This window comes from Drosophila obscura, unplaced genomic scaffold (assembly GCF_018151105.1).
Source record: "Drosophila obscura isolate BZ-5 IFL unplaced genomic scaffold, ASM1815110v1 contig_73, whole genome shotgun sequence".
NCBI lineage: Eukaryota > Metazoa > Arthropoda > Insecta > Diptera > Drosophilidae > Drosophila > Drosophila obscura.
Window position 1 is genome coordinate 114352 of NW_024542865.1, and position 23685 is coordinate 138036.

Consider the following 23685-nt stretch of genomic DNA (forward strand, 5'->3'; position numbering starts at 1 on the left):
CCATTAGCTGTAAAAAGACAAATTTTTGACACCGCACAGCAGTCCCCACACGCGACAACAACTACGACGACGACACCCGACGACTTTTGACCAAAAGCCAAACTTGATTTAATTCCTGTATCTGTAGCTTTAGCTTTAGCTAATGTACCTGTGTATCTGTGAGTGTTGCAAATGAAACGTGCCGCCAAAAAAGAGTGGAAGAAGAAACAAAAAGCCTGGAATACAAAACAAATTCAAAAAGAAAAACAAATAACTTTAGACTTTTGCCAAAAACGAATGAATTTCTTGGCTCTTGATTCCCAAAGAAAAAAGGCAGTAATAGCAGAAACTTGATCTTGAAGGACGTTTTAGTAGTTAGACGGAAGAATGATAGATAAATAGAGATACAGATAAGGACAGATAAAGAGTTTGACAGAGAGAGAACTTATTTTACGTTTTTAAATTAATTTTAAAATCTTCAATCACAAAATATGGCAATAAATGCACGCCTGCAGCCTGCTAAGCCACATTTGAAAAGAGAGCATAATAATAATAGTCCAAACCATCAATAATGAAACAAACCCTTCAAAGCCAATCCCATTGTAGATTTTCCCTTGGATAAGGCACAGCAGGCACTCACTTTGCTCTCTCCTCCCAAAAAGTATACTTTGTACAATAAATTCTATTGCTATTAAAACTGCTTTCAACCATGTACTACATGGATAATTTGCCCACTTACAAGCTGGTCGTTGTGGGCGATTGTAAAACGGGCAAGACCTCATTGATAAATCGACTCCTCACAGGCCGTTTCAATGCGAATTCCTACTATTGGCCGACAATAATGCACACTGAACAGGATCTCGTGTTCCAGACCAAACGTGGACCCGTTCGCTTCAATGTTTTTGACACCACCGGTGAGCACAAGCATCCCGTACTGGGCCGCATGTACCATAGAGGCAGTGACTGTGCCATCATTATGTGCGATCTGACCGACGAGGAGACCTGTGACAATGTGGTCCTGTGGAACACCCAACTGTGGAACGATTGCGGCCGCATTCCCACTGTCATTTGTGGCAACAAGGCGGGCGACCCCAACCGCACCGTTTTCAAATTTGATCCAACAATCCGCAAGTCGAATATGCAGTACTTTGACATCTCGGTTAGCAGCAACTACTGCTGCTCGGAGCCCTTCATTCATCTTTACTATCAGCTGATGGGCGAGCGTTTCCATTTTGTTACTTTGTTGCCGCCAAACGGGCTTGCAGCCATTCAGGAGGCGGACGAGCCCCAACAGAAAGACGATCGCGATTGCGATTGCGATAACGAGACGCATAAGAAAGAAAAAGATGATCTTGACAAGAAGAATGCTATCATAGAGAAAGTTAAGAAGTTTCTTAAGGAGAAGAACTGCGCCCTCGGGATGGACAAAGCCCACTGCGAGGAGGACAACGAGACACTGAAAGAAGACAGCGACGATCTTGAGGAGCAGATCGTAAACAATGAATAAGTTTCAATTTGATTGTTTTCCCAAAATTGTTTTAGTTTCTGTGCAAAAAGAAAAAGTTTATTGACTACTTTTGTTGTTGTTTCGAGACCACTAGAATTCGGTGCGATATGAGAAGTTTTCATACTCTAATGCTCTCTCTTGCGGTGTAGCTGGTAGGTGCATATATAGTTATGTCTTATTCTGTCAATTTGTGGGGTTGCCCTTTGGCCCCAGCGGCTGCTAACTATTATTGTGTGTATGAGCCCATATACAGTGGAACACCTGAAGTTGTAGGCATAGAGTCAAAAACCTTGCACTTTGGACCCCTCGCCCATTCCGCCTTCATGGAATCGGTTTGGCAGTCATTGATCTATTGTCAGTCGCGTCGCAGTGGGGCAGCAAAGTGAACAGCAAAGGTATATCACGAAGAGCGGTAAGCTGCCAAATGAGTTGCGGCCACTTGCTAAGGCATTGCCCTACCTTATATTAAAATGTACCTTGTTGACAGCGACGACTGCATTAGGCATCAGAGGCTATGACCAAAGACAATATAAGAACGAGAAGGAACGTGTGAGTCGCTTCTGGGGACGCGACTCTACTTATACCCGTACTCAGTCAGCATATACATTTTTAAGCATATAATTATTTAGAACTTAAAAAAAAAGAAATTTTACATTTTTTTGCTACATCTGTTATCTACATCTACATATACTATTTATATTATACATCTAACATGTATATTCTACATGTACCATTTAGATTCTACATCTCCTCCACTAGGGGTTGCTCGCGCACTGAACGCGGCAGAGTGTGCGAGCGAGAAGGAAAATGAGTTGTGTTATTGTGTTCAGGGAGGGGGCAGGGAAGGAACAGAAAATTAATTTCTTCATTCTGGCTATAATTATGATTCGATCTAGTTCAGATTTGGCAATCTGGTAGATATGGGCATTCTCTACGATACTGCGTTTTTAGTTTTATCGTATCTTTAAAATTGTGCCTGCCACAGATTTTCGTTCTTTGTGGGGGCGGAAGGGGGCGGGGCGAAATTCTGAAATACACTTGTAGCAGTGTGATATCACATAAGTCTGGAAACCAAATTTGGTTTCGCTAGCTCTTATAGTCTCTGAGATCCAGGCGCTCATCGAGACGGACAGACGGACAGACGGACGGACGGACGGACGGACGGACGGACGGACAGACAGACATGGCTATATCGACTCGGCTATCGATGCTGATCAAGAATATATATACTTTATGGGGTCGGAAAATTTTCCTTCTCTGCGTTACACACATCCACTTTTACCACAAATCTAATATACCCCTTAACTCTTTTTTGAGTACGGGTATAATAAGATACATACCGCCACACGCCACACAGGCTGGCTTTAGAGCTGGCTCCAGGCTCTCTTGAGCCTCTCTTTTTTTAGAGAGAGAGAGCGCTCTAGAGCCAGCCGCTCTCTTGTATGCATACAGCATACGAAGGCACACGAAGTTGGTTCTTTGCCGCTGCGACAGCCGAGCCGCGTCGTCGCGACGACTGTATGTGTGCACATGCATAAGTTTTTTTACAGCGCTTACCACCCCAATTTTAAAAAACTCTTATATTGTATATCCCTCCAATGATAATTTCTTTTAACATGGTATATTCGATAATAATGAGCGGATATACATATATAACGAGAAGGAACGTGCTACTTATACCCGTACTCAGTCAGTATATACAATTTTGAGCATATGATTTTTTAGAATTTTAGAATTCAAACGAGAAGGAACGTGCGAGTCGCTTCTGGGGACGCGACTCTACTTATACCCGTACTCAGTCAGTATATACATTTTTGAGCATATGATTTTTTAGAATTTTAGAATTAAAAAAAAAAAAATTTTACATATTAAATTTTTTTGCTACATCTGTTATCTACATCTACATATACTATTTATATTATACATCTAACATGTATTCTACATGTACCTTTTAGATTCTACAACTCCTCCGCTAGGGGTTGCTCGCGCACTGAATGCGGCAGAGTGTGCGAGCGAGAAGGAAAATGAGTTGCGTTGTTGTTGGCAGGAGGTGGCAGGGGAAGCAACAGAAAATTAATTTCTTCATTCTGGCTATAATTATGATCCGATCTGATTCAGATTCAGCAGTCTGGTAGATATGGGCATTCTCTACGATACTGCGTTTTTAGTTTTATCGTATCTTTAAAATTATGGCTGCCACAGATTTTCGTCTTTTGCGTGGGCGGAAGGAGGCGGGGCGAAATTTTGAAACACACTTGTAGCAGTGTGATATCACATGAGTCTGGAAACCAAATTTGGTTACCCTAACTTTTATAGTCTCTGAGATCCAGGCGCTCAACAAGACGGACGGACGGACGGACAGACAGACATGGCTATATAGACTCGGCTATTGATGCTGATCAAGAATATATATACTTTATGGGGTCGGAAAATGTTCCTTCTCTGCGTTACACACATCCACTTTTACCACAAATCTAATATACCCCTTAACTCTTTTTTGAGTACGGGTATAAAAACAGAAAAACAAAGCAAAAAGCAGGCAGAGGGCAGAAACAAACACGAATCAAAATGCGATGCATAATTATGCAAATTTAATTAATTTTCCATCGAGTTAGCGGCCATCTGAAGCCATGTCTACGGCTCTACGCGTCTTGCAAATGTCCTATGTCCTGTCCTATGGAAACAAAAACCAATCGCAAAATTCGATTTCGTTTCGATTTGATCACTGGTAATGGTTTTCGATTAACAAAAGAGACTTTGTGACCAAAATTACTTTTTTCCAAGATGATCAATCATACAAATACAGGCTTGGGATAATCGCATTGCACTAGTAGTTCTATCAAGTGGTGCGCTGAACGATAATTCGAATAATTAAAGATAATGAAGAGATCCATTTGCCAATCCTATTATATCATTTATCGATTATTTATCCATCAAATCCATAGATTATGGCAATTCACACATAGCAGCAATGCTCTTCTGTAGATGTTCCACTGACTTCTTGGACACTCAATAAATGAATGAATGAATGGAGGATCGGTTCTCTTGTTGTGTTCTGTTTCTTTTTCCATTTCTATTGAATTTTCTTTTGGTGTTTTTATCTCCATTTAATTGCATGGCCGCAAACAAATTAAACTAATTAACGAAACAGCAACAGAAACAAGGGAAAGAATAGGAAAGGAAAAAATTAATGAGAATGTGTGCGTGTGTTCCCAAAACGCATAGACAGACGCACGAGATATCTTTGGGGGAGAAATACTCCACAATGTATAGTGGGCACATAGAGTTTATGTAGTCAGGGGCCGATTAGATATAGAGACCATATATGTAGTACATACAATACATTCCCCGCATGTTGCCTGTGCAATGCTTCGACGATGTTGTTGCAAAGTTGATAAGGTGGTCGACTGAAGACGACTGATAGTAAAAAAATATAATGGCGAATGGGTCTTAAGAATGGGTCTGCGGAATGGGCCTGCAACCATGTCTAAGGAGTGTGGAATGATCCCTTTTCATTTAGGTTTACACCATATTCCTCCGACCAGGCACTCGCATGGCTCCTAATACGAAATTTAGCATGTATTCATGGCAACACTAAGATACTTTCAGAAATTCAGAATTATGCATTTATTATACTAAAAAACGAACTAAAATAACGAACTTAAATAATAAATGGGTAAATGTATATAAGTTATAATCAGTGACTGACAAATCAGTTAAGCAAAGAGAAAAAGAATGTAATGATAGTATAGAGATATAAAAAGGAATATATGATACAAAAATAATAAATATTTAGATTAAGTATGTAGTATGAGGAACCTTATCAATAAGTAAATTCATTTCTTTTCTTTTTTCGACTGATTTCAAAATTTCAAGAAATAACCAGGAAAGCTTCATGACAGAAGGTCAGTGGAGAACATGCACAATGGCAAGGTGCAGATGTAAATATTAGGGAACTCATTAATGGCTAAAGGCCAATGCAAAGCAAATGGGTACCACCTTCAATAATCTCATGGCTTGATTTCAATTTTTAGTTCATCACTTATGATATAAGTTACGTTGCTCCACGCAGAAAGATCTTTCCTTGTGTTAGCTGTGCTGGGATGAGTAAATGAATGGTTAGATGAGCGATTAGATGAATGATGGTCTCTGTGAAATATAATAGTGTTAATACGAGTTCCCAAAAATATTCAAATACACTTAGACCTTGACATGGATATTCTTTCATTAAATAAAAATTCAAAATTAAACTCAAATATGGTCATATCAGGTCCTAATTATACCCATATAATCTAATACCAAGGCAGCAGAAACAGTTGCTGCAGCTTAGGGTGCAGAATCCAGATAATGCCAAGTGAAGGTGTCGAGGCGTTGAGGTCAGTAACCTGCAGGCACTCCGTCGAGGCTGGCACTATGGGGCGGACATAGATGGTGCTGCGGCACGGCACCTAACGGATCCAGCAAAACCCTTCACTGCGACATGAAAGCCTCGCTTGGCGTCTCAGATCGTGAGGGCGCACAGTTCACCAGGTGGCTATGATCTCCTATAGGAGGCTGCTCAATGTAGTGGCAAGCCTATCGGTACAGCCGGGCGTGGAGAGTGGTTCAAGGGCAAAGCCCGAGGAACACCCTTCGGCGACGTTACTTGCAAAACGCAATTAGTGGTGCTAAGTCCTATATATACAGAGGAACACTTTAAAACCAAATATTGGAAATGAGCGGCTTGATATTTACCCCAATGGGAAATGCACCACTTTAATCGAAAACGTGGATTTCTTCTCCAGGAGGGATGATACGAGCGTTGTGGCTGACCACGCAGGTGCTGCCGTGGTCTTGGGGTTAGGTACACCTCACGCTGCATCGAAAAATTTTGCGACAATTCACTTTTTTAGACCACTGGATATCGGTTGAAATATGAGCATACTCACAGATATAGCCCGAATATGAATGGTTGGAAAATTTGTCTTTTAACTGGCGAGCACAACTATCTCAATTAATCCGCGTGGTGTCTGGCTGTATATAGGGTTAAGATTCATCTATTATACATAGCACCAGAATATCGCACTACTGAACTCTTTGACGATCACGAGGAGAAAGACAGACTCCCGGAACAGAATTGTGCAGCAGCCCACGTTTTTTCTTCCCTCCATTACAGTACATTTTGCCTTATACTTCGAATAAAAGCAATTAGCAATAAATATAAGCACAGTGCAGAATCAAAACAGCGGGATGGCGTTGCCACTTTTTGTCAAAACATATTGTTCGGCTAAGCGCCGGCCCATGGCAGCACAATGAGCAATGAGACCATATGTAACATCTCTTAAATGAAACGTCTCTCTTTATTACCGTTTTGTTTGCTTTGCTTATGCTCTATCTGGTGCTTTGCTCTCTGTCGGCGTTCGACAGCCGCTGTGGGGGAGGCTCGTCAGAGAAAGCAGCAGACACTTCAGATTCGATCATCACCGTAGTAAAACGTTTTGCTGTCTGGCACAGTGACCTGCCTGCCGCAGAGTTCTGAACTAAACCTTACATAAACCTAACAACTTCAACAGTCTTGAACCGGCCCCCGCGTCTTCAATCGACCCATCGTTAACTCTCGTTATCAAATACGCACACCTTTCGCTAGTTTTGGATAAAACATATATATTAACTTAAGTACAATAAACTGTGAATATATTAACTGAACAATCGTCGTCTCTTAAATAATCTGGCAAAACAACGCTACTGAAGAAGCTCAGTAGCTCAACATTTGGTGACCCCGACGTGATAGAAACTCGTTAAATTTTATCACAAAAAACATAACATTTTCGTTGGATAAATTTGCTTTGAACCACGGTTTTTCGGTTTGTCGTATGTGCACAAGCAACAGAAACGGTTCTCGCGTCATCTGCTTTGCGGTCTGCTTGCTTGCTGCTGTTTCGTTTCGGTTTCGTGCTCTCAGTGTGCATGCCTTTGTTGTTGTCGGATGCACAAGTGCAGTGCGTTTCAAACTGTTAGCTCAATCTCGCCCCCTTACCTTTGTTCGTCGATTCGGAAGCTGCATTCAACAAGCGCAAGGTGCAATCCATGGTAGGAGTAGCACGGAAATGGAAACTGCCGTCGGCAAGGAGAGGATTGGCGAACTCAGTGAGGAGGAGTTAAATGTGCGATTAAAGTTGCTAGCGGATCTGGTCGCTTCGTTCAACGAGCACCATAATGCCCTGGAGAGGATTGATCTCGATGAGATTGGCAGTCCCTTGAGGAGGAGTTTGACGAATGCGTGGTCATGCTGGAAATTCGCATGAAGCGTGAGTTGAACAAGCGGCAGCCCACAATGCTCCCATGCTCAACAATGCGGATGACACACTTTCAGAGGAAACTAGGAAACTCATTAATGCCGGATCATCATCTACGATCCCATTAAGCATTTGCCAGATATTGATTTATGGATTAATAATTCAATTAACAAGCGTTTCTCTCCCTCTCCCTCTGTCTCTGTCACTCTCTTTGCAGGTATGTGACTGTTTTGCGATTCGTTTCGCTTTGATTTCGATATTCAGATTCCGAGATTCGATTGAGGATTGGGATTGGGTAAGGTAAACAACAGACTGCTTGACGCTTGGACCCTGCACCCGTGTGCCTCCCCGCCTTCAGTGGCCATCTGTAAATGAGCCCATTAGCTGTAAAAAGACAAATTTTTGCCCCCGCACAGAAGCCCCCACACGCGACAACAACGACGACGACGACAACCGACGACAACCGACGACTTTTGACCAAAAGCCAAACTTGATTTAATTCCTGTATCTGTAGCTTTAGCTTTAGCTAATGTACCTGTGTATCTGTGAGTGTTGCAAATGAAACGTGCCGCCAAAAAAGAGTGGAAGAAGAAACAAAAAGCCTGGAATCGAAAAAAAAATTCAAAAAGAAAAACAAATAACTTTAGACTTTGGCAAACGAATGAATTTCTTGGCTCTTGATTCCCAAAGAAAAAGGCAGTAATAGCAGAAACTTGATCTTGAAGGACGTTTTAGTAGTTAGACGGAAGAATGATAGATAAATAGAGATACAGATAAGGACAGATAAAGAGTTTGACAGAGAGAGAACTTATTTTACGTTTTTAAATTAATTTTAAAATCTTCAATCACAAAATATGGCAATAAATTCACGCCTGCAGCCTGCTAAGCCACATTGGAAAAGAGAGCATAATAATAATAGTCCAAACCATCAATAATGAAACAAACCCTTCAAAGCCAATCCCATTGTAGATTTTCCCTTGGATAAGGCACAGCAGGCACTCACTTTGCTCTCTCCTCCCAAAAAGTATACTTTGTACAATAAATTCTATTGCTATTAAAACTGCTTTCAACCATGTACTACATGGATAATTTGCCCACTTACAAGCTGGTCGTTGTGGGCGATTGTAAAACGGGCAAGACCTCATTGATAAATCGACTCCTCACAGGCCGTTTCAATGCGAATTCCTACTATTGGCCGACAATAATGCACACTGAACAGGATCTCGTGTTCCAGACCAAACGTGGACCCGTTCGCTTCAATGTTTTTGACACCACCGGTGAGCACAAGCATCCCGTACTGGGCCGCATGTACCATAGAGGCAGTGACTGTGCCATCATTATGTGCGATCTGACCGACGAGGAGACCTGTGACAATGTGGTCCTGTGGAACACCCAACTGTGGAACGATTGCGGCCGCATTCCCACTGTCATTTGTGGCAACAAGGCGGGCGACCCCAACCGCACCGTTTTCAAATTTGATCCAACAATCCGCAAGTCGAATATGCAGTACTTTGACATCTCGGTTAGCAGCAACTACTGCTGCTCGGAGCCCTTCATTCATCTTTACTATCAGCTGATGGGCGAGCGTTTCCATTTTGTTACTTTGTTGCCGCCAAACGGGCTTGCAGCCATTCAGGAGGCGGACGAGCCCCAACAGAAAGACGATCGCGATTGCGATTGCGATAACGAGACGCATAAGAAAGAAAAAGATGATCTTGACAAGAAGAATGCTATCATAGAGAAAGTTAAGAAGTTTCTTAAGGAGAAGAACTGCGCCCTCGGGATGGACAAAGCCCACTGCGAGGAGGACAACGAGACACTGAAGAAAGACAGCGACGATCTTGAGGAGCAGATCGTAAACAATGAATAAGTTTCAATTTGATTGTTTTCCCAAAATTGTTTTAGTTTCTGTGCAAAAAGAAAAAGTTTATTGACTACTTTTGTTGTTGTTTCGAGACCACTAGAATTCGGTGCGATATGAGAAGTTTTCATACTCTAATGCTCTCTCTTGCGGTGTAGCTGGTAGGTGCATATATAGTTATGTCTTATTCTGTCAATTTGTGGGGTTGCCCTTTGGCCCCAGCGGCTGCTAACTATTATTGTGTGTATGAGCCCATATACAGTGGAACACCTGAAGTTGTAGGCATAGAGTCAAAAACCTTGCACTTTGGACCCCTCGCCCATTCCGCCTTCATGGAATCGGTTTGGCAGTCATTGATCTATTGTCAGTCGCGTCGCAGTGGGGCAGCAAAGTGAACAGCAAAGGTATATCACGAAGAGCGGTAAGCTGCCAAATGAGTTGCGGCCACTTGCTAAGGAATTGCCTTACCTTATATTAAAATGTACCTTGTTGACAGCGACGACTGCATTAGGCATCAGAGGCTATGACCAAAGACAATATAAGAATAAGATACATACCGCCACACGAATTTTGCAGGCTGGCTTTAGAGCTGGCTCCAGGCTCTCTTGAGCCTCTTTTTTAGAGAGAGAGAGCGCTCTAGCGCCAGCCGCTCTCTTGTATGCATACAGCATACGAAGGCACACGAAGTTGGTTCTTTGCCGCTGCGACAGCCGAGCCGCGTCGTCGCGACGACTGTATGTGTGCACATGCATAAGTTTTTTTACAGCGCTTACCACCCCAATTTTAAAAAACTCTTATATTGTATATCCCTCCAATGATAATTTCTTTTAACATGGTATATTCGATAATAATGAGCGGATATACATATATAACGAGAAGGAACGTGCTACTTATACCCGTACTCAGTCAGTATATACATTTTTGAGCATATGATTTTTTAGAATTTTAGAATTCAAACGAGAAGGAACGTGCGAGTCGCTTCTGGGGACGCGACTCTACTTATACCCGTACTCAGTCAGTATATACATTTTTAGCATATGATTTTTTAGAATTTTAGAATAAAAAAAAAAAATTTTACATATTAAATTTTTTTGCTACATCTGTTATCTACATCTACATATACTATTTATATTATACATCTAACATGTATTCTACATGTACCTTTTAGATTCTACAACTCCTCCGCTAGGGGTTGCTCGCGCACTGAATGCGGCAGAGTGTGCGAGCGAGAAGGAAAATGAGTTGCGTTGTTGTTGGCAGGAGGTGGCAGGGGAAGCAACAGAAAATTAATTTCTTCATTCTGGCTATAATTATGATCCGATCTGATTCAGATTCAGCAGTCTGGTAGATATGGGCATTCTCTACGATACTGCGTTTTTAGTTTTATCGTATCTTTAAAATTGTGGCTGCCACAGATTTTCGTCTTTTGCGTGGGCGGAAGGGGGCGGGGCGAAATTTTGAAACACACTTGTAGCAGTGTGATATCACATGAGTCTGGAAACCAAATTTGGTTACCCTAACTTTTATAGTCTCTGAGATCCAGGCGCTCAACAAGACGGACGGACGGACGGACAGACAGACATGGCTATATAGACTCGGCTATTGATGCTGATCAAGAATATATATACTTTATGGGGTCGGAAAATGTTCCTTCTCTGCGTTACACACATCCACTTTTACCACAAATCTAATATACCCCTTAACTCTTTTTTGAGTACGGGTATAAAAACAGAAAAACAAAGCAAAAAGCAGGCAGAGGGCAGAAACAAACACGAATCAAAATGCGATGCATAATTATGCAAATTTAATTAATTTTCCATCGAGTTAGCGGCCATCTGAAGCCATGTCTACGGCTCTACGCGTCTTGCAAATGTCCTATGTCCTGTCCTATGGAAACAAAAACCAATCGCAAAATTCGATTTCGTTTCGATTTGATCACTGGTAATGGTTTTCGATTAACAAAAGAGACTTTGTGACCAAAATTACTTTTTTCCAAGATGATCAATCATACAAATACAGGCTTGGGATAATCGCATTGCACTAGTAGTTCTATCAAGTGGTGCGCTGAGCGATAATTCGAATAATTAAAGATAATGAAGAGATCCATTTGCCAATCCTATTATATCATTTATCGATTATTTATCCATCAAATCCATAGATTATGGCAATTCACACATAGCAGCAATGCTCTTCTGTAGATGTTCCACTGACTTCTTGGACACTCAATAAATGAATGAATGAATGGAGGATCGGTTCTCTTGTTGTGTTCTGTTTCGTTTTCCATTTCTATTGAATTTTCTTTTGGTGTTTTTATCTCCATTTAATTGCATGGCCGCAAACAAATTAAACTAATTAACGAAACAGCAACAGAAACAAGGGAAAGAATAGGAAAGGAAAAAATTAATGAGAATGTGTGCGTGTGTTCCCAAAACGCATAGACAGACGCACGAGATATCTTTGGGGGGAGAAATACTCCACAATGTATAGTGGGCACATAGAGTTTGTAACGAACCATGGTTCTAGCCATGGCTCGTCACAAACGGCGGAGGGTCAGCACATCCACGCTGGCGGGAGACAATAATCTAACTGATATACACCGAGCTAGCGAACCATGGCTCTAGCCACGGTTCCCCACAAATAGCGGTGTGTCAGCACTCCCGCGAAAAGCACAGCACGAAATTCTCGGTCACCCACTTCTTGGCGATATTTCGCAACCACTCAGCCCCGAATCACAGATATCACCTCCGCGATGCAGAGTTAGCAAAAACTCATTTCTTTTGAAAACCAAATACCCAATTCCCAACTGCACTTTCCGGGATGCAGCATCAGCAAAACACACTGACCCACTAACCATTGTCAACGAAGCACCAAGCTTCGACCTAGCTACCGCGCTCCACAATTATTGTTACCCAATAACCTTACGTCAGCAAGAATCAATTATTTCCGGGTCTCAGGTGCGATCGCCAGCTGCATAAAAGGGCCAAGATCGGCTGAAAGAGGAGGCAGTCCATCAGCCCGGACACAAGATACACGCAGTCCACCAGCGCACCTCATAGTCAATCACCGAACAACAAATCTCAAGTGTCAACAATTTAGTGAATGAAAGAGAAAAAGAATAAAGCAAAAAAAACCACACAAGCAAAAACCACTGCGTCGTAATTTCTTCCCTTGCCTACTGCTTTTCAAGGCCAGCTCGAAACCTAAAAGTCACCTGCGATCTACAAATTTCTTGTAGTGGACCCTGGACGGACTGAATGCTCACCTCAGCCTGGAATAGGACCTCACAAGTGGCGCCCGAGCAGGGACTTTTTGGTGACTTTAAGGAGACTAACACCTTAATACAGAGCTTTGTGGAGTAAAGACCCACGGCCACTGAAAGAGACTAGGCTAGCAAGGATCAAGAACCGTCAAGCCCAAAACGCAAAATCCAGTCGCGAGCAAAAGTGCTACAAGCAGAAATACCACAAACAACACGTAAGTCAGTGCTACTAACCGCCGAAACACACCATGGAAGCCCACGGAGCCGGTCAACCCGACGAATTTTGCCCGGAGGGACACCATACCAATCCAGGAGTCACCACCGGCTGGATCTACAAACTCCGGCGGGATGAGCTGGAAACCCTGGCCGAGGAATTCGGATTTGGAAACGACGGAACAGTCGAGGAACGACGAAAGAGATTCGCCGCACTAGTCGCCGGAACACTCTCGCAGGAGGCCTGGGTTCGACTGGCCGACCTCGAACGGCAATACGCCAGACCAGCAGGACGCTCCAAGTCGCCCATGCCCACCACTCCTGGGCCGTCTGACCAGCGGAAAACCGACCCAAAAGCCGGGTTACAAGTCCCCACAGCGGCCGAATACAGCACACCCTGCCCACCACGCCTCGTAACGCCAGCCGATCTGCCCAGACCTCCAGTTACGGAGACCAGCCGCTCGCCCACCCAGAGGATCGTGCCAGCCATGGACTCTTCCACCGCCCACATCGCGGAACAGATTCGGAAATGGGGAATCAGGTTCGACGGACAGGACGACCAACTCGCGTTCCTAGAACTACTAGAGGAACGCGCTCTCTCATATGGGGTGGACACAAATCAGCTACCTCGGGCCATGACAGAGCTTCTCACCGATCGGGCCAGTCGCTGGTACCGCACCAGCCAACTACAAGGCAGCTCATGGGCATATTTCCGCCAAGAATTCTTGACTTTCTTCTTGCCACCACGGTATTTTGAACAATTGGAAGACCAGATCCGAGCCCGCAAGCAAGCGGTAGGAGAATTTTTCAAGGATTACCTCATCGAGATACGCCTTCTCATGCACCACGCCAGGTACGACGCAGCCAAGGAACTAAACAGGATCTACGATAACGCCCTGCCAGCATACCAGATGTATGTGCGGCGACACGAACTACAAAGCTTAGCACAGCTCACAATGTTGGCCACCGAGTTCGAGAGCATCCAAGAGCGGACCATCCCGACCACCTTCGCACCCCCGCGGAACACTCCAAGATACGCAAGGCCGGCTTCAGAGCAGAGGAAATTGCGACTCGCACCAGCCGCCATTTCTGAGTCCCCATTGGGAATCGACAGACACACCAGGGAGACCACCAGCTCATCCAAACAGTACGGCGAATCCCGAAGTAGCCCATCACATGATCACGACCCCCATCATCAACCCACGCGCAGCCTGTCGCCGGTGTGGTGAAGCCGGGCATGCGGCATACGACTGCCATAATCCCTCCATCCTATTCTGCTGGGAATGTGGCAAACGCGGCACACGGACCGTAAATTGCTGCCGCCAAAACACGTCGGGAAACGACATGCGTCCCCAACTGACACGGGATCAGCCGGGAACGACGCCTCCTCCAACCCGCGACTAAATAACTCTCTACACGTAAGCAACGGTCGGATAGTGGCAACGGTAACCATAGGAGGACACGCAACGGAAGCCACAATCGACACCGGGGCATCCAGAAGCTTCATCAGCGCAAACCTCGCCCGACAACTAGACAACAACACCAACCTGCAAGATGCATGCGTCCGCATACGCCTGGCCGATGGCTCGGTCAGAGAGATCTCACAAGTTCTACTGGCGCACATCAAGCTGGATCAACGAGAGGTTCAAATCCCGCTCCTGGTCCTGCCAAACATGTTGGGACAAGTCATTGTCGGCATGGACTTTCTAGGTGCCACCGAAACGACGATCCAATGCGGCTCCACGCTGCTACAGCTACGAGACCATCGCCCCATGCCCACTGAACCCGTGCTTACTACCATCCACGTACAAGACGCCGAACCCCAATGCCAGAAACCTCAACAAATCGCAACGAACCTACGTCCACGACCTACCACAACGCACACGGCACCGAATAACGCAACGCAGCACTTGACACCCAAACCACTCGCAACGAATACGAAGCAACGGCACACTGCGGAGAACACGAATCCAAGGTCAACACCAGAAAACCGCAATCAAGCAATCGGGAAAACGAGTCCCACGGTCACTACGGAGCAACCGCGTCCTAGGCCAACCACAGGGGACACATACCCCAAACAAACCACGAGGATCTCACACACGAGACAAACACACTTGAACCCGGCGCTCGACACAGGAAGCCCAGGTCCAAGACAAGCAACAGAGCAAGCACGCAGAGAAACCGCATCGGAAGCAGGGAACGCACGGACACCCTCAAAACCGACCGCCAGCAGCGAAAAAGGACAACGGCCACCACCATCCGACAGCCCAGCAACACGGGAAACAGCCACGCTAACCCCACGCTGGACGGGGCCCATAATCGAACTGATCTCCACAGAGCCCCTCAACGAGGGCCCGGAAACCAGCACGATGCCCCCACGATGCCCAGACAGCCGTCCTGTCCGACCCACGGCCGACGCCACACCGATCCTCGCCAACACAATGGAGTACCTTCCGCGTACTGATATGATTCCTAGCGCCATGCAACGAGCCATGCCTAGAGCCATGTCCGAGATTTTCGTCGCCCACGCAAGTCGTCGCTGCGACACAAGAGGCATCACCGAGACTCGCCTGTTCACGTACCAGTCTGGCTGTAGTATAACACGAGTACTACACCCGGCGTACCAAAACATCATACCCATGGTCGACACCACACCCATCGTCGCCCACATAAGCGACTACCAACGGCGGATCGAACCGCCCAGCGCCTTCGATACAACCCTCTTACCCGAAGACCCCAGCCAGCCATTTGACTCCGAAGCAGCCGATCCAACCGAAAATGAGCCCGAACCAGTCCCGGAGCCATGGCCGCCGGACTTGGCTCCGCAGATCCAAGCATTTACATTCGACAGACCCATCCTACCGAAAGACCCGAATCAAACCTTTGACCCCGGAGTCACCGAAGACGACCCAGAACTACCGACGGATCCTTGGCCACCCGACATAGCACCGCCGATTCAAGAATGCCTGGACAAGGCACGACCGAAGAAAACCGCCGAGAAAACCATCGTCATATGGGATAATCGACCCACCAAGCAGACACCAACTACAAAGCACCCAGAACCGAAGAAAAAACTTCCACGATCACAGCAGCAGTAGAAAATATAACGCTACCGACGCCACGCTAAAGCGACGAGATTAACACCGACGAATCCAAAGACTCGGCACAAGCCAAAGGACAGGATAACCCGGTAAAAAGGCGATCCTCAGCACCCGCCAAGCGACGCCACTAATCTCTCCATCACCCACCCGGAAGAAAGGGGGGGGTGTAACGAACCATGGTTCTAGCCATGGCTCGTCACAAACGGCGGAGGGTCAGCACATCCACGCTGGCGGGAGACAATAATCTAACTGATATACACCGAGCTAGCGAACCATGGCTCTAGCCACGGTTCCCCACAAATAGCGGTGTGTCAGCACTCCGCGAAAAGCACAGCACGAAATTCTCGGTCACCCACTTCTTGGCGATATTTCGCAACCACTCAGCCCCGAATCACAGATATCACCTCCGCGATGCAGAGTTAGCAAAAACTCATTTCTTTTGAAAACCAAATACCCAATTCCCAACTGCACTTTCCGGGATGCAGCATCAGCAGAACACACTGACCCACTAACCATTGTCAACGAAGCACCAAGCTTCGACCTAGCTACCGCGCTCCACAATTATTGTTACCCAATAACCTTACGTCAGCAAGAATCAATTATTTCCGGGTCTCAGGTGCGATCGCCAGCTGCATAAAAGGGCCAAGATCGGCTGAAAGAGGAGGCAGTCCATCAGCCCGGACACAAGATACACGCAGTCCACCAGCGCACCTCATAGTCAATCACCGAACAACAAATCTCAAGTGTCAACAATTTAGTGAATGAAAGAGAAAAAGAATAAAGCAAAAAAAACCACACAAGCAAAAACCACTGCGTCGTAATTTCTTCCCTTGCCTACTGCTTTTCAAGGCCAGCTCGAAACCTAAAAGTCACCTGCGATCTACAAATTTCTTGTAGTGGACCCTGGACGGACTGAATGCTCACCTCAGCCTGGAATAGGACCTCACAAGTTTATGTAGTCAGGGGCCGATTAGATATAGAGACCATATATGTAGTACATACAATACATTCCCCGCATGTTGCCTGTGCAATGCTTCGACGATGTTGTTGCAAAGTTGATAAGGTGGTCGACTGAAGACGACTGATAGTAAAAAAATATAATGGCGAATGGGTCTTAAGAATGGGTCTGCGGAATGGGCCTGCAACCATGTCTAAGGAGTGTGGAATGATCCCTTTTCATTTAGGTTTACACCATATTCCTCCGACCAGGCACTCGCATGGCTCCTAATACGAAATTTAGCATGTATTCATGGCAACACTAAGATACTTTCAGAAATTCAGAATTATGCATTTATTATACTAAAAAACGAACTAAAATAACGAACTTAAATAATAAATGGGTAAATGTATATAAGTTATAATCAGTGACTGACAAATCAGTTAAGCAAAGAGAACGAGAAGGAACGTGTGAGTCGCTTCTGGGGACGCAACTCTACTTACAACTCTACCCGTACTCAGTCAGTATATACATTTTTGAGCTTATGATTTTTAAGAATTTTAGAAAAAAAAAAATTTTACATTTTACATTTTTTTGCTACATATGATATCTACATCTACATCTACAATGTAAGGGTTGCTCGCGCACTGAACGCGGCAGAATGTGCGAGCGAGAAGGAAAATGAGATGAGATGAATGTTGTCGTTTGCAGGAGGGGGAGGGGAAGCAACTGAAAATTAATTTCTTCATTCTGGCTATAATTATGATCCTATCTGATTCAGATTCGGCAATCTGGTAGATATGGGCATTTTCTACGATACTGCGTTTTTAGTTTTATCGTATCTTTAAAACTGTGCCTGCCACAGATTTTCGTCCTTTGTGTGGGCGGAAGGGGGCGGGGCGAAATTTTGAAATACACTTGTAGCAGTGTGTTATCACATGAGTCTGGAAACCAAATTTGGTTTCTCTAGCTCTTATAGTCTCTGAGATCCAGGCGCTCATCAAGACGGACGGACGGACAGACGGACGGACAGACGGACATGGCTATATAGACTCGGCTATTGATGCTGATCAAGAATATATATACTTTATGGGGTCGGAAACGTTTCCTTCTCTGCGTTGCACACATCCACTTTTACCACAAATCTAATATACCCCTTAACTCTTTTTTGAGTACGGGTATAAAAAGAATGTAATGATAGTATAGAGATATAAAAAGGAATATATGATACAAAAATATTAAATATTTAGATTAAGTATGTAGTATGAGGAACCTTATCAATAAGTAAATTCATTTCTTTTCTTTTTTCGACTGATTTCAAAATTTCAAGAAATAACCAGGAAAGCTTCATGACAGAAGGTCAGTGGAGAACATGCACAATGGCAAGGTGCAGATGTAAATATTAGGGAACTCATTAATGGCTAAAGGCCAATGCAAAGCAAACGGGTACCACCTTCAATAATCTCATGGCTTGATTTCAATTTTTAGTTCATCACTTATGATATAAGTTACGTTGCTCCACGCAGAAAGATCTTTCCTTGTGTTAGCTGTGCTGGGATGAGTAAATGAATGGTTAGATGAGCGATTAGATGAATGATGGTCTCTGTGAAATATAATAGTGTTAATACGAGTTCCCAAAAATATTCAAATACACTTAGACCTTGACATGGATATTCTTTCATTAAATAAAAATTCAAAATTAAACTCAAATATGGTCATATCAGGTCCTAATTATACCCATATAATCTAATACCAAGGCAGCAGAAACAGTTGCTGCAGCTTAGGGTGCAGAATCCAGATAATGCCAAGTGAAGGCGTCGAGGCGTTGAGGTCAGTAACCTGCAGGCACTCCGTCGAGGCTGGCACTATGGGGCGGACATAGATGGTGCTGCGGCACGGCACCTAACGGATCCAGCAAAACCCTTCACTGCGACATGAAAGCCTCGCTTGGCGTCTCAGATCGTGAGGGCGCACAGTTCACCAGGTGGCTATGATCTCCTATAGGAGGCTGCTCAATGTAGTGGCAAGCCTATCGGTACAGCCGGGCGTGGAGAGTGGTTCAAGGGCAAAGCCCGAGGAACACCCTTCGGCGACGTTACTTGCAAAACGCAATTAGTGGTGCTAAGTCCTATATATACAGAGGAACACTTTAAAACCAAATATTGGAAATGAGCGGCTAGATATTTACACCAATGGGAAATGCACCACTTTAATCGAAAACGTGGATTTCTTCTCCAGGAGGGATGATACGAGCGTTGTGGCTGACCACGCAGGTGCTGCCGTGGTCTTGGGGTTAGGTACACCTCACGCTGCATCGAAAAATTTTGCGACAATTCACTTTTTTAGACCACTGGATATCGGTTGAAATATGAGCATACTCACAGATATAGCCCGAATATGAATGGTTGGAAAATTTGTCTTTTAACTGGCGAGCACAACTATCTCAATTAATCCGCGTGGTGTCTGGCTGTATATAGGGTTAAGATTCATCTATTATACAGAGCACCAGAATATCGCACTACTGAACTCTTTGACGATCACGAGGAGAAAGACAGACTCCCGGAACAGAATTGTGTAGCAGCCCACGTTTTTTCTTCCCTCCATTACAGTACATTTTGCCTTATACTTCGAATAAAAGCAATTAGCAATAAATATAAGCACAGTGCAGAATCAAAACAGCGGGATGGCGTTGCCACTTTTTGTCAAAACATATTGTTCGGCTAAGCGCCGGCCCATGGCAGCACAATGAGCAATGAGACCATATGTAACATCTCTTAAATGAAACGTCTCTCTTTATTACCGTTTTGTTTGCTTTGCTTATGCTCTATCTGGTGCTTTGCTCTCTGTCGGCGTTCGACAGCCGCTGTGGGGGAGGCTCGTCAGAGAAAGCAGCAGACACTTCAGATTCGATCATCACCGTAGTAAAACGTTTTGCTGTCTGGCACAGTGACCTGCCTGCCACAGAGTTCTGAACTAAACCTTACATAAACCTAACAACTTCAACAGTCTTGAACCGGCCCCGCGTCTTCAATCGACCCATCGTTAACTCTCGTTATCAAATACGCACACCTTTCGCTAGTTTTGGATAAAACATATATATTAACTTAAGTACAATAAACTGTGAATATATTAACTGAACAATCGTCGTCTCTTAAATAATCTGGCAAAACAACGCTACAGAAGAAGCTCAGTAGCTCAACATTTGGTGACCCCGACGTGATAGAAACTCGTTAAATTTTATCACAAAAAACATAACATTTTCGTTGGATAAATTTGCTTTGAACCACGGTTTTTCGGTTTGTCGTATGTGCACAAGCAACAGAAACGGTTCTCGCGTCATCTGCTTTGCGGTCTGCTTGCTTGCTGCTGTTTCGTTTCGGTTTCGTGCTCTCAGTGTGCATGCCTTTGTTGTTTTCGGATGCACAAGTGCAGTGCGTTTCAAACTGTTAGCTCAATCTCGCCCCCCTTACCTTTGTTCGTCGATTCGGAAGCTGCATTCAACAAGCGCAAGGTGCAATCCATGGTAGGAGTAGCACGGAAAATGGAAACTGCCGTCGGCAAGGAGAGGATTGGCGAACTCAGTGAGGAGGAGTTAAATGTGCGATTAAAGTTGCTAGCGGATCTGGTCGCTTCGTTCAACGAGCACCATAATGCCCTGGAGAGGATTGATCTCGATGAGATTGGCAGTCCCTTGAGGGAGGAGTTTGACGAATGCGTGGTCATGCTGGAAATTCGCATGAAGCGTGAGTTGAACAAGCGGCAGCCCACAATGCTCCCATGCTCAACAATGCGGATGACACACTTTCAGAGGAAACTAGGAAACTCATTAATGCCGGATCATCATCTACGATCCCATTAAGCATTTGCCAGATATTGATTTATGGATTAATAATTCAATTAACAAGCGTTTCTCTCCCTCTCCCTCTGTCTCTGTCACTCTCTTTGCAGGTATGTGACTGTTTTGCGATTCGTTTCGCTTTGATTTCGATATTCAGATTCCGAGATTCGATTGAGGATTGGGATTGGGTAAGGTAAACAACAGACTGCTTGACGCTTGGACCCTGCACCCGTGTGCCTCCCCGCCTTCAGTGGCCATCTCTAAATGAGCCCATTAGCTGTAAAAAGACAAATTTTTGCCCCCGCACAGAAGCCCCCACACGACAACAACAACGACGACGACGACAACCGACGACAACCGACGACTTTTGACCAAAAGCCAAACTTGATTTAATTCCTGTATCTGTAGCTTTAGCTTTAGCTAATGTACCTGTGTATCTGTGAGTGTTGCAAATGAAACGTGCCGCCAAAAAAGAGTGGAAGAAGAAACAAAAAGCCTGGAATCGAAAAAAAAATTCAAAAAGAAAAACAAATAGCTTTAGACTTTGGCAAACGAATGAATTTCTTGGCTCTTGATTCCCAAAGAAAAAAGGCAGTAATAGCAGAAACTTGATCTTGAAGGACGTTTTAGTAGTTAGACGGAAGAATGATAGATAAATAGAGATACAGATAAGGACAGATAAAGAGTTTGACAGAGAGAGAACTTATTTTACGTTTTTAAATTAATTTTAAAATCTTCAATCACAATATATGGCAATAAATTCACGCCTGCAGCCTGCTAAGCCACATTGGAAAAGAGAGCATAATAATAATAGTCCAAACCATCAATAATGAAACAAACCCTTCAAAGCCAATCCCATTGTAGATTTTCCCTTGGATAAGGCACAGCAGGCACTCACTTTGCTCTCTCCTCCCAAAAAGTATACTTTGTAAAATAAATTCTATTGCTATTAAAACTGCTTTCAACCATGTACTACATGGATAATTTGCCCACTTACAAGCTGGTCGTTGTGGGCGATTGTAAAACGGGCAAGACCTCATTGATAAATCGACTCCTCACAGGCCGTTTCAATGCGAATTCCTACTATTGGCCGACAATAATGCACACTGAACAGGATCTCGTGTTCGCTTCAATGTTTTTGACACCACCGGTGAGCACAAGCATCCCGTACTGGGCCGCATGTACCATAGAGGCAGTGACTGTGCCATCATTATGTGCGATCTGACCGACGAGGAGACCTGTGACAATGTGGTCCTGTGGAACACCCAACTGTGGAACGATTGCGGCCGCATTCCCACTGTCATTTGTGGCAACAAGGCGGGCGACCCCAACCGCACCGTTTTCAAATTTGATCCAACAATCCGCAAGTCGAATATGCAGTACTTTGACATCTCGGTTAGCAGCAACTACTGCTGCTCGGAGCCCTTCATTCATCTTTACTATCAGCTGATGGGCGAGCGTTTCCATTTTGTTACTTTGTTGCCGCCAAACGGGCTTGCAGCCATTCAGGAGGCGGACGAGCCCCAACAGAAAGACGATCGCGATTGCGATTGCGATAACGAGACGCATAAGAAAGAAAAAGATGATCTTGACAAGAAGAATGCTATCATAGAGAAAGTTAAGAAGTTTCTTAAGGAGAAGAACTGCGCCCTCGGGATGGACAAAGCCCACTGCGAGGAGGACAACGAGACACTGAAGAAAGACAGCGACGATCTTGAGGAGCAGATCGTAAACAATGAATAAGTTTCAATTTGATTGTTTTCCCAAAATTGTTTTAGTTTCTGTGCAAAAAGAAAAAGTTTATTGACTACTTTTGTTGTTGTTTCGAGACCACTAGAATTCGGTGCGATATGAGAAGTTTTCATACTCTAATGCTCTCTCTTGCGGTGTAGCTGGTAGGTGCATATATAGTTATGTCTTATTCTGTCAATTTGTGGGGTTGCCCTTTGGCCCCAGCGGCTGCTAACTATTATTGTGTGTATGAGCCCATATACAGTGGAACACCTGAAGTTGTAGGCATAGAGTCAAAAACCTTGCACTTTGGACCCCTCGCCCATTCCGCCTTCATGGAATCGGCTTGGCAGTCATTGATCTATTGTCAGTCGCGTCGCAGTGGGGCAGCAAAGTGAACAGCAAAGGTATATCACGAAGAGCGGTAAGCTGCCAAATGAGTTGCGGCCACTTGCTAAGGAATTGCCTTACCTTATATTAAAATGTACCTTGTTGACAGCGACGACTGCATTAGGCATCAGAGGCTATGACCAAAGACAATATAAGAATAAGATACATACCGCCACACGAATTTTGCAGGCTGGCTTTAGAGCTGGCTCCAGGCTCTCTTGAGCCTCTCTTTTTTTAGAGAGAGAGAGCGCTCTAGAGCCAGCCGCTCTCTTGTATGCATGCAGCATACGAAGGCACACGAAGTTGGTTCTTTGCCGCTGCGACAGCCGAGCCGCGTCGTCGCGACGACTGTATGTGTGCACATGCATAAGTTTTTTTACAGCGCTTACCACCCCAATTTTAAAAAACTCTTATATTGTATATCCCTCCAATGATAATTTCTTTTAACATGGTATATTCGATAATAATGAGCGGATATACATATATAACGAGAAGGAACGTGCTACTTATACCCGTACTCAGTCAGTATATACATTTTTGAGCATATGATTTTTTAGAATTTTAGAATTCAAACGAGAAGGAACGTGCGAGTCG

General features: G+C 44.5%; 1 protein-coding gene across 1 annotated transcript; it reads left to right on the top strand.

Annotated features, from left to right (window-relative positions):
* The first annotated feature begins 615 nt into the window (after positions 1 to 615).
* LOC121404989 (GTP-binding nuclear protein ran-1-like) lies at positions 616 to 22780 on the top strand. The gene is made up of 2 exons (XM_041595472.1): positions 616 to 877; positions 22105 to 22780. The coding sequence occupies exons 1-2, from the start codon at positions 689 to 691 to the stop codon at positions 22711 to 22713; spliced, it is 798 nt and encodes a 265-aa protein (XP_041451406.1). The 5' UTR covers positions 616 to 688; the 3' UTR covers positions 22714 to 22780.
* The last annotated feature ends 905 nt before the right edge of the window (positions 22781 to 23685 follow it).

Bases quoted from the DNA above. Each gene is read 5' to 3' on its own strand.
- LOC121404989 (XM_041595472.1), top strand. From the start codon at position 689: ATGTACTACATGGATAATTTGCCCACTTACAAGCTGGTCGTTGTGGGC. The intron at 878-22,104 runs GTTTTTGACACC...GTTCGCTTCAAT, and splicing joins GTGGACCCGTTCGCTTCAAT to GTTTTTGACACCACCGGTGA.